At 37.8% G+C, this 12,289-nt stretch overlaps 1 protein-coding gene across 3 annotated transcripts in view; it reads left to right on the top strand.

Moving 5' to 3' along the window:
• Window positions 1–12,289, top strand: part of CTNNA2 (catenin alpha 2) — a 466,643-nt gene that overhangs the window by 359,292 nt on the left and 95,062 nt on the right. For all 3 annotated transcript variants that reach the window (XM_066185389.1, XM_066185388.1, XM_066185390.1), the window contains one exon: window positions 7,992–8,144. In XM_066185389.1, the coding sequence (XP_066041486.1) occupies window positions 7,992–8,144 (153 nt within the window). The remainder of the gene's footprint in view (window positions 1–7,991; window positions 8,145–12,289) is intronic.

Here is a 12,289-nt window from a genome sequence, read left to right as displayed (position 1 = left end):
TAGCAACGCTCCACTTGATGAAGTCTTTGGTCCTCCAGCTCCCACTGAATTTATGGCCCCAGGAGTAGGGACACTCTGAATGTCACCAACCTGATCTGAGAGAGCTGTGAGCCCCTGGCATGCTGATCAATACTTCCACTTTTTGTCTGCCCCCATTTGGTAGGAAAACTGGTGTATTTACTTCAGGAAAGGACTTTAAGTAAAATTTTCAGAAATCTGGTCTAAAGAATTAGGGAAAATTCACTGTTATTTGAATTACAATCAATAAGGATTTTGATTTTAACCTCTTGGAACGCCCATGTCTTTGCCTCCTTCAAAATGCACTTCTAGGTGTTTATCACTGTGACATTGAGGTTTTTATGGTGCTCTGAAGTGCTCCAGAGGAAATGTAGAGTGCTTTAATACTGCTGATTTACTCTTTCAGGTCTGCAGTAATTTCCTTACTGCCTAATTATAAGGCTTGGTTTAATTTACTCTACGCATAATGTTTACTGATGCACATATGGTGCCATATTTCAGGAAACCGTGCCCATATCAGGTAGGTTTGGGTAAGGCTGCAGTGTGTAACATTTTCATCAAACAAAAGAAACTTTTCTGAAAAATCATACTCATGATGGATTCTTTTTTTTCTGGCAAAAGCCACGGTGTAGTAACCATGGCTGCTTTTGCTTTTTGAAATAGGGACTTCATTTTATCTTTTTTGTTTTGTTGTTATTTTTTTTAATTGAAGTCACGAGCAGAGGGTTGGCTTTTCAAAGTGCCTTGAGAAGAATTAGGAGGCAAAACTCAGCGACAGCTCTATTGCATTGGAAGAGATTACTGCACATAGTTTGTGTATTATTCCTCAAATAATGAGCCCTCGTAAAACCTCAGATATTTCAACAAATTTTTGTGTTTAGAAGATGCCTGCCTCTGTAATCACTGCAGAGGAATAGGTATGGAGTTTTTAAAAAATCTTTTTGATAAAAGACACCGTAAATGTGGGAGCAGCTCAATGGAAGTGTATAATGTTGCTACATTATAAATAAAAATACCTACAAACTAGACAAAAAAGGACAAAACCGCACGAGAAATGTATTTTAAGAGGTTTCTGTTGATAATAATTTTACATAAAGAAGCCTTCACTGTTCTGTAGTGTCATCTCGAGAATGACCTATACTCACATCAGCTAAAGGAACTTACAGAGGTTTGGATTAATAACAACAGCTTCAAATGTTGGTGTTCATTATCAATTATGCAGTAGCATGAGGTAAGGAGCACTATAAATGTGGAGGAAAACATAATCCTTTTCCAAAGACTTCTCTAATTCCGTCTTCCTAATGGCTTTATGAGCTGTGGCACAGTACATAGAGTTTAATTGCCAAGTGGGATTTCAACATTACATTTGTTTCTTAATTGACATTAATTTTGTTCACTAACTCTTAACTGTTATGAAATATCTTTAATGTTATGTTCTACTTGTAATTACACAACCTGGTACAAAAGGTTTTGTTTCCAATTCTTACTGTGTAAAAACTACTGCAAAGAAGAAGAAAACAAAGTATAAGCGAAACGAGAAAATAGACAACAAAACCCCTGACCAAACAAACCCAAGAACAAAACCCAGACTGATCTCGCTGTTGTAAGGGTTTTTGAAAGGCATGGATGATAACTGATAGTATCAGATATCAATCATCTCTGTCCATGGGGCAGGATCCACTGGTGACTTTGAGTGATTCTTGTACAGGATGATGAGAAATCCATTTTTGCAGCACACAATCAGCTTTTAATCTCGTTTCAGCCATTGCCTGGCACTTCAACAGACAGGTCTACCCAAGAGCTGTCATCAGCGTCCATTGGGCTCAGTCTCTATGTCTTGGAGAAGCTGATGGCAATATTTATTATGCCAGGCTGTTCATGCAGCTGGATTGGGTGGGACTGCAGGTGTGACACGTGTGACATTTACTGTATTAAACCTGTAAGACTTATTAGATCTGACTGCTCATGGTGAGGATAACTTCATTAAGAGTTTTCGTAGAAAATTTCCTTCTCTTCTTGACCAAATACCTGTTTCATTTCCCTAAACCAGCTTTCCCCGCATTTTATTTCTTTATTTACTGTATTTGATTAAAAAACCCCATAAAGCTCCAAAGCCCCTCTACTTGATTTAGGTATCATTTCAACAGGGCCTGAAACAGTATATGAAGCTACACAGTAGGTTGTGGTTCTTAGTTTAATCTTTGGATTTTTAATCCATTATCTCTATTCTTCCTCATTACCCTCTTCTTTGTCTCACCTCTTTTACATCAGACCCTTTAGGTTTGCAGTTTTGGTGACATTTTTGACATTTTACAGTCCTCTTAAGTTTTCACAAGGTTATTTTTCAAAGTCATATCCCTTTCTTTTCTCGGCTAGGATAACCTATAGTTTTTGCCCCTTTTTTGTTCCTACATGTAATTTCCTGCTCTGCAATTTCATCCTCCCACATTCACTTTATCACAATTCTACCCTCTCAGGTCATACAGAAGGCAAAAGTTAATCAGTTTCTTTTCACTTCTGGGTTATTTTGACTTTCCTAAAGCTTTTCACTGTCTGCCCAGTTCCTACCTGTATTTCTAATTTTCTCACATTTTTGATGGAAATCTCTGTACTGCCCCCTACCTGTTAATCCCCTGTATAATTCTTGTTTTTTAGAAATAATAAATATTTAATAGAATCCCAGCACTGCCATCAGAGTTGGGTTATTATCCTTCCATCCGGACATGAAAGACAGAGTTCATACCCTGATAATCCTCACATGTTTGAGAGGTATGTGGTTATCATTCCCCCAAAAATATGATTTTTTTTCCTCTGCTTTTATGTAACTGAACTAATATTGCTTGCAAGCCTGAGGCTTGCTCGCACTGAAAAATGTGGGGTTTTTTTTGAAAAGGCAGTATAAAATTTTTCTGTCATGAGGATTGATAAACCACCCACCTTAGGCCCTCAAAAAAACCCCAGCAAACAAACAAACAAACAAATTTAAATCAATGGAGATTAAGTACCTTAGCACTTGGTAACTGGGTTTTTCCATGCTTCGGGCCATGAACCATTTTGAGGAATCCTTTGTAGTGGCCTATGACTAGAAGGAATAGTTCTGTCTGTGTTTCTTATACTCTTTCAGATTTTTGGTCAAAAATTGTCTCTTCCACTCGCTTTCCGTTGGCAAATTCACTCCAAGTCTTTTCCTTATTATGGCAGTTTCTCTGTAGAGAGAGGAAAGCTCACATATGGAAAAATATATTAAGTTCAAACTGAAAGAGTACAGGTTTAGATTAGATTTTAGGAAGAAATTGTTCCCTGTGAGGGTGGAAAGGTCCTGGCACAGGGTGCCCAGAGAAGCTGTGGCTGCCCCTGGATCCCTGGAAGTGCCCAAGGCCAGGCTGGACAGGGCTTGGAGCAACCTGGGATAGTGGAAGGTGTCCCTGCCCATGGCAGGGGGGTTGGAACTGGATGATCTTTAAGATGCAGGCCATTTCATGATTATAATAAGTATTACCTATCTTTGTAACAGTATTTCTTCCTGATTTATCTTTGTCTCAAATCTTACCTTTTTTTTTTTTTTTTTTTTTGATATAGTCCATAGATTTGTAGTTTGGGTGTCGAAGTGTGACATACGTTCTAAATATTAGTCTTTTTGCTGTTTTATCTGCCAAGACATAATTGGTGGTGCTGCTGTCCCCATCCCCCAAGTTACCATTCTTTGGTCACATTCTCGTGTGACACAGTCTGCAGAATTGACTGAGACTTTCTCTTTAGCACCTTACTGCAGCAGCTTCTAATGGGCACTGCCTTATTCTCCAGAACTCAATTTCACAGCATATTGGAAGTGACACACCTTCACTGCACTGGAGAAGGCTTTATTTTCATCCCTTTCAATTGAATTAATGCCTGTTGGGGAGTGCTCTGCAGGTGCAAACTGGAGCTGGGTTGCTCCAGTTAAATGGAAAATGGTGAATAAGGTGCTCCTTGGTAAACTTTTGTTACAGGCAGCTCTGTGCTGCCAGGCTTTATAAAGTTTAACAATCTGTTTGAGTCATTAATCTCCTGCTGTGCCTTTACCTTCCAGTGGCAGGATTAGACGTTTAATTCTCTACTAGGCTGTAAGTAGCACTGAGACATTTTGGTTCTAAAATTGTTATATAACCATAGAAAGCATCGTTTTGGTGGGCATTTAACCTCTCTGAGCTCAATTATGGCTGTGAACCGACAATGATAAAGCAGCCCTAAATAGTGCTTAGAACAGTAGAGCATGATGCTATCAAAAACAGCAACTTGACTGTGCACCATAAACTGACAAAACTGACTGAACTGGAAAGACATAAAATCTGCCTGTGCACCATTCATGCTTTCAAAAATATTTGCAGGTCTTGATGTTTTCCTTCTATATTTTTTTGTTGATCTGGCAACTTTATTATTCTGTTAGCTTTATGTACATTAATAAAGTTTTCTCTCTGACAAAATGTTAGCAAAACCTTAATCTAACATGCTTCCTCCTCTAATAAATGAAGTTTCACGTGGTGGAATTCATGCTTTGAATTCATCTCTAAATTAAAAATCCAGTGGGGGGAAAAAACCTAAAGCGTTGTCTTATGAGTAATAGTGTGTGTCATAATATTTACATCAGAACGCAGCATAAATTAAGGCACTCAAAGGCATTTGTAAATGCAGGTGTGTGAGCAAAGCTCTGCTGCTCACTTTGGAATGAAACACGACAGGCTTTTGCTGCTTGCTTTATGACCATTCCAAGTCAAGTCACAGCCTTCTCCCATTCCCTTCTGAACCGGCACTATTTTTTTGGGAAACTGAAATCTCTGGGTGCACAAGCCATCACTGTGACTTGTTGCAGTATGCACAGGAACACACAAGATTGCTTTTCCAGTAGTTGTTTACCTTGATGAATCGCCCTAATTGGATCAAATAGACTGGTAATGGTGAGCCAGTACTTTTCAATGTCTTGTCTTGTGCCATTAATATTACCTTGTCATGTATCCATTTGAGCTCTTGGATGAATGTCTTACCTTCATATTGCTGTCACATTTAACAAATGATTTTGTCAAGCCGTTCTTTACAGCTTGTGGTGAAGGATGGTAAAATTTGTGGTCTCCTGCGTACATAAAACCCATTAACTCTACCTTTCAACTTCAATGCAAGGGCGTCCTAAAACTCAGATAACAAATTCCTGAAGAAATTATAATGCCTGTTTACAAGAGGGGCCAGAAATATTCTACTGACACCTATGATTAACACAGCAGAAGAAAAATAGAATGTATTAATTTTGGATTTATTAAATCTGTGACAGTCAGAATTCAGATTCTTTTTCTTTTTTTCAGCTGCTGCAATTATGAACCTCAGAGGACAGCCCACAGTTACCATTAGAAACAAGATATCCATTTTATTCATTCATTAATTTTGGTTCAGAAAGAGCTCTAGCTCTACTGTATATTTACAAACCCCAAATTGCCGACGCTCTCGCTGTCCTTTTTATTGATTTCTGGTATGTGGTTGTAGGCTGAAGATATTTAACACTGATGAAAATAAGGTGCTTGCTCGAACATCCTGAGGCTACTGTTACAATTCCATGGGGCATATTGTTATAACCCGATCTATAACACCACATTACCTTAGATTAAAAATGGAATTGCTTGTTCATTGAATAAATACAGGCCTTTGGAACAGATCCCTCCTTATGGCAGGATACAAACAGAAAAGTGTCAGTGCTCATTTAGCATTTACAGTAAGGTTTTTTAGTGCAGTGGACAGTAGGTTTTCACTGGCACGTGCTGAACTTGAGCAAGTGGAATTTTTTAAGGATCTTTCACTGAGAATGAGCTGGAAGCCACACTGTATTTTTAAAAGCTTTGTGTGTTTTTTGGCACAATGGGCATCAAAGTCTAACTATGGGTACACAAACGAGGCATCTGACCTGGAGTTTGCCAGCAAGCCCTGGGAAATGGATGTCTGCAGTGGAGAATTATGCAAATTTATGATGCACCTTCTCTCACAGTGCTTCTCCCTTAATTCTGGCTATGGGTGAAACTGTTGATTTAATAGGGAATCACAGATTATAATCCAGAGTTGGAAGGTACCTGCAAGGATCATTGAGTCCAACTCCTGGTTGTCTAGCACAGAGCAACCACAACAATCTCACCATGTTCTGAATTTTTAAGTTAAAAACTTTCTATAAATACTGACTGGAAATCTATTAACCACAGACTGCAGGGTGCTGTGCTGCTGCACTATTCTCTGACACTGAGCGTCTTAGAATATTTTTTCTTCTTTTTCTTGCAATGTTTAAATGTACTTGGAGCAGTATTAATATCTATATTGAGATGGGACCTATGAAAACTATTCATGGATCGGGGTCTCATTGTATGAAATGTTGTGCAAATAGATCCACAGTGTGCTCTGAAAGAGCTTTTAATGTAAGTATAAAATAAGAGTCAGCAAGCGGATAGCAGCAGATTGATGAGAGAAAAAATAAAGAGTACAAGATGGAAATGTAATAGGTGGTAGCAAACACACACCAGCTTCCAAACTGTTGGCAGGTCTCTGATAGATGTTTCTTTTCTTCTTTTTGTCTTCTGTCCTCCCCCTGTTTGTATGTGTTACTGAGTTAGCTATTCTGAGTGCCTTTAATCATTTTGAAAGTGGAAAAAAAAACTTTCCAGGTTGAATCTGAGTAGAATTAATTTTTAAGGAGAATTGAGAACGGCTCTAATACGTTGACTGCTTCAGTTGTGCTGGAAATAAAAGAAACACCTCCTGCAAGCACATATATGTAATTTTGATTTGCTTGTTTTTACTGCAGCACTCAGGGAATGAAGGAAAATATTCAAAGTAAGCTTTCCCCTCATTCAAATAGAGCTGAGAATTGCTGTCATCAAATAGCAAACGCATCTTGGATTATGTATTTGCAATGTCTGACAATAGGCCACTTTTTGGTGTGATTGTGTGTTTTGATGGCACCTTGTCTAGCTAAAGCTTTCTTGTCTGGGCTGCAGAATAGAGAAAATTACCTCTCTGGATGCTTCATCTAACTAAAAATGCATGATTTAAGGAGACTAATGGCTAGCCAAGCCTCTAGACTGAATAGCTCCTAGCTTCTGTTTGAGTCCACAGTTTTTCATTCTAAACAACCCAAAAGCTGGAGAAAACATAATCAAGATGTTTCTGATTCACAATTCTACAGAGCAATTAAGCTTCCAGGAAGAATTATTTAAGATTTCAGTCATCTTTCGGGCTGTCTTTCAAATTTTAGTGAAGTTTGACATTAATCAGTGGTCATTAGCAAGGTGGAAAAGAGGTTAGTGACATCATTCTTACAGTAATATTGTTTCAAATAGATTTTTATATGGACTAACAGGTATTAAATCTTCAGTAAATTGTAAGGTGGCTTTTTCTTCCTTTAGAATAAATTGTAGCATGTTTTCTAATCTGCCTGGAAAATGCTAAAAACGTTTTCTGTTTATACTTAGAGCTTTTTGAATGGGAATACAAAGCACAAGGCATCTGCTACACAAAATATTAATTATTGCATGGAATACTATTCACTGGAGGAATTAGAGAAGGCTTAGAAATATTCAGGATAATATTTTAATGGTTGCTTGGAGTTAAGCTCCTTAATCCATATTTGGCTTTTTAGTGAGCTGAACTGTTTTTTCAAGTAGTGTGGAGATTTCAATTCTCATCAATTTTCTATGTCTTACATGAGTTATCACCATCATTCTGAACAGATCCATTCAGGCCAGTGGGATTAGGTGTATGTCAGCACAAATCCCAGGAGGGGTTTGCAGAGCCTAGGCCCTCAAGTTTTTAATTATGCTTGCTGGAAATATTGGAGGAAAGAAAGCAAAAAATCCAAATTCCCACATAACACTGCGAGATGCAACACATCAGTGCTTAAATATGAGCAGTGGGAACGTGTGCTGATAGATGTTCTTTATTTACTGCTCTGCTCCCTTTTTTCACAGCTCCGGAAGGCAGTGATGGATCACATATCAGACTCTTTCCTGGAGACCAACGTCCCACTGCTGGTGCTCATCGAGGCCGCCAAAAGCGGGAACGAGAAGGAAGTGAAGGAATACGCTCAGGTCTTCCGTGAACACGCCAACAAGTTAGTGGAGGTAAGTCGCTTCATTGACATGGCCAGATTTCCATCTGGCACCTCTAGGAGAGGCAGGAAAAGGGATATACTGGATGAAATGTTAGAGGGGCTGTTTCAGGAGTTTTGGTCAATTTCATGCTGCTGGTGATTGCCCAGGAAATGTTCAAATGACAGGCAGAGGAAAGTGCTGTGTTTTAACAGTTCATTAAAGCAATTGAGCACGTTAGAAACGGTGTTTCCAGCAGTTTGTCAAAAGACAGAAGCAACAAGAAGTAAATTCCAGTTCAGCTTCACTAACAGTACAGTTGAGCTGAATGTCTATTAAGTAAAAAGCCAAATTGGTGCTTCACAATCTGGTTCTGGCTAAGAACTGCTCTAAACTTAATTATTCGTCAGTCTGAACTAAAATAAGGAAAAGGACTTACAGAGAAGGCACAGCCTTAAGAACATACATAGTCTTGAAAGGTCTGTATTTTTTATCTAAACATATATATTTATAGGATCTTCTTTTTCTGAAGAGACACGCTGCAAAGTCGACCAGTGATAATTACAAATCTTCAGGGATGATATTGAAATAGCTTTATTCTACCGCAAGGAGTATAAAATATGATGATTGAAACCTTTGATACTCATGGAGTGGGCATCTAATAAAATTATGATAATGTTTGTCTTGGTTTGCCCTCCAACAGGCCAGGAACTATGAAAAATGCTTGTGTTTTTAAAGAAAAATTTAACTCAGTGATTTGCTCAATAACATTGTGTGGCATTTTTCTGTACTAGCGATGTTTTGAACGCTTTGTAGCCCCTTTGCAACATATTTTCTCGTCACACAGTGTGCTATTTAGCAAAGGGAAATACAGTTAGGGAACCACTGATCTGACAAGTACTGAACTATACCCTCTGAATGTCTTTTGTTAAAACAGGACTCATCTTAATTCTCTAGAGCCTGAGCTGAGGCAAAGAGTAAGGGTTTCTTGGGTAATATGGACTAAATCTGGATAGTTCCCTGATAACATAAGTGTCTGGATGTGTTTTTGCAGTGGGTGTGTGCTCTCAAATGTTCTGGAGCATCTGGTTCTTGCCATGTCCCAAACAGGGAGTCAAGGTACCTTATTCTGCTCTGGAAATCAGGTGTTTGCCATAATACTTAACATGTAGGTGCCTAAAGGAAGGTCTTGGGGGTCTAAAATTTCTGTACAGTGCTGTATCCAGTAAGGTTTATTGCTGTTGTCTGCAAGAGGATCACAGGGCTGTCAGCAACCTTCAGTCCCAGCCCTTGTGTATGTGTAAAGATTTATTGCTGCCTCCTTGCGACTGGAGCTGTGGCAATGAAAAAGAAAATAGCTGGTAGGTATATAAAGAGAGGAAAAAAAAAACCCAAACAACCCCAAACAAATGGAAAACCCTTCCACAATGTTTGTTCATAGTTATATTATAGTGCCAGTGGAGTTGTAGGCTTGTATGCAGTGAACATATGTGGGGTTAGTGTTATAGCAGTCACATCCTCCACAGATTTGTAACAAAATGTTGCAATGACAGGCCTAATAGCATTATTAAAAAGTTAAAAATAGCTAAGTCAATATTTTAAAAATACCATAAGAGGTAATGGCACCAAAGGAGGAAAAATACCTTTTAGGGGTGTAGTTAAAAAAAAAAAAAAAGCCAGAAACTCCCTGCCAGAAAAACCCACAACTTTAATGGGAAGAAGAAAGAACTAAAATGCTGTTAAACTGTCAGAGGGAGAATTTAAGTTTGTTCTTAAGAGGAAATTCTTTACTCTGTGCGTGTGGTGAGACCCTAATGCCCCCAAAAAGGTGCCCTTGAATCCCTGGAAGTGTCCAAGGTCAGGTTGGATGGGGCTTGGAGTAACCTGGGATGGTGGAAGGTGTCCCTGCCTATGGCAGGGGCGTAGAACTGGATGGACATTAAAGTCCCTTCCAACCCAGGGAATTCTGTGATTCTATGGAACAAAAATTAATTTAATTTAATTAATTAATTAATTATTTAATTAAAAATTAGCAGTTTTAATTATTTAGTCTTGGTTTTACAAGCCTAACATTACACTAGATTTGTATTTTAGACCAAACTGGAGGTTGGTTAATGATTTTTGACATGTGGTTGTCTTGTACCCCACTAAAAAGCAACACTGTTGGTATCAATAGATGTCTTGGGCCTAATATCTAATATTTTTATTTCATTTCTACTAGGTTGTTCCAGACTATTAGAAGCAAATTCTTAATTGAATCTTATATGTCTGTGGCTGCTGGTACTGGCTTGTGGGTGCATTCTTACTCTTTTCGAAGGATGGGGTTTTTATTTTTTGGGTGGATTTTGCCTTTTAGCTGTAAGAACTATTTCTGATTCAGGTAAAAAGCATCTTGAAGAAATGAATTTCTAACGCAAGTGAAATTTTTAACCCTAAATTTCAAGTTCGTCAGTCTGCAGAAGCAAATACGTATTTGGAATATGTTTATGTTCCTTTTATACTAGATTTTGCGCTTCAAATAGTTTCATCATTTTTACTTACTGATGCACAATGGAATCTTAGCAGATGGACTTCTCTGGTTTTGTGGGTCAAGTATCTTGAAAACAGTAAAGTGTGGTTTAAAGATGAGACATAATCAAGTGACTATGAAATGTAAGATGCTTTCCCAGGCACGGGGCCAGAATTGCTTGCTAAGATATGCAAACACAGCTCTGCTGAAGTGCGTGGAGTTGCACTTGCTCATGTTAGAGGAATTTGGCACTGCCAGTTCAATACTGTGAAAAGTCTGTAGTATTAATCATTAATTTTGAAATCCGAATATGAATTTCTTGGATGTCCTACCAGGCTCAATAGGTAGCCTGTCAAAAGGTCAGGAAAAAAATAATACATGTTTTAATATTTCTTTACACGAAACCTATATTTTCCATCCTGAGGAAAAAAAAATTGCACTCCTTGATATTTGTTGAATATAAATGGCAGAATTTTCTCTGCATAGCCAATACATTTTTAAAAATATATTTTGTCAGCTTGAGCCTTAAGGAGGTTAAGTTTCTTTTATATTCCATATTGCAGAATATTTACATCTTCTCTCAAAAGCTATTTTCATTATAGAATATTTTCCCTTCCCCACCTCTTACCATAACATTAATAACAACAAAGATGGATTGTCATTGTTCGAGACATTCACTGACAACTAGATTTGTCTATGGGTTTTGTTGGAAACGCAGAGTGAGGTGTCACTTAACTATAATGTAAATCATACAAAATAAATCAAATTGTGAGACAGATTCTTGGGGAAAAACATAATAATATAACAAAACAGAACTTAGATGGTACCTCTCCAGGTTTGGATAGGTAACTCTTTTGCTTGGAATGTTTTTTCACCACCATCTCTCATTTTTTTTTCTGCCGTCTGAAATTGAGGCTAGAGAAGTGATGGTGCCTTTCTGGGTCATGATCTTTACCTCATGAATCTCTTTATGTTTTTTAAGAAATTATCTCTGATGACTTAAAGTAAATACCTGAGTTGTAATGCCAACTTCAGATGTGATCTTGGGAAGTCCTTTAACTTCTCTACCCAAGCACCTTCATTAGTAGCATAAGGTTAATGACAGATAATTCTAATACCTACCACACAAAGGCACTTGACTGATGAATCATCTCAGATTTATTCAATGCATCTATCAAAGCACTATAAGGAAACTAATTAATTAATTTTCATTATTCTGTTTAGTAGAGGTTCCTTAGTTTAACTGTTGGTCCCCTGGACTGTTTCTTGAAAAACTAAATTATCAAATCTAACAGGTTTTCCTGGTAGATGAAATTCAGCATCCAGTAAACTCTTAAGAGCCATGGTAGCAGGCTGTTCAGTTGGAATTCAAATTATAGTGGATTGAATCAGATTTTCCATTCTCAAAAGGATGGACTTAAGTCCAAGAGATTTCTACTAGTTGTTTCAGTTTGGGGAGTTTTAATGCTTTTATAGAAATACTTCACCATTTTCATGGTCAGTGAACATTTACAAGAGTTAAACTCAACCCTAACCTAACCCTTATTTTCAATAAAATCTGAATGAAGGGTTTTCTTTGGCATGAACTGATGAAGCACCACATTTGAAACACCTAAAAATGAACTTTTGAAAAGTACCTTACCACTTTTGCATGAATTTATTTTTATGA

This window comes from Chamaea fasciata, unplaced genomic scaffold (genome assembly GCF_029207755.1).
Source record: "Chamaea fasciata isolate MVZ Bird 193981 ecotype frontalis unplaced genomic scaffold, bChaFas1.0.hap1 SCAF_6, whole genome shotgun sequence".
In the NCBI taxonomy this organism is placed as follows: domain Eukaryota; kingdom Metazoa; phylum Chordata; class Aves; order Passeriformes; family Sylviidae; genus Chamaea; species Chamaea fasciata.
Note: the sequence above shows the minus strand (reverse complement) of the source record. Positions and strands in the feature narration are given on the sequence as shown.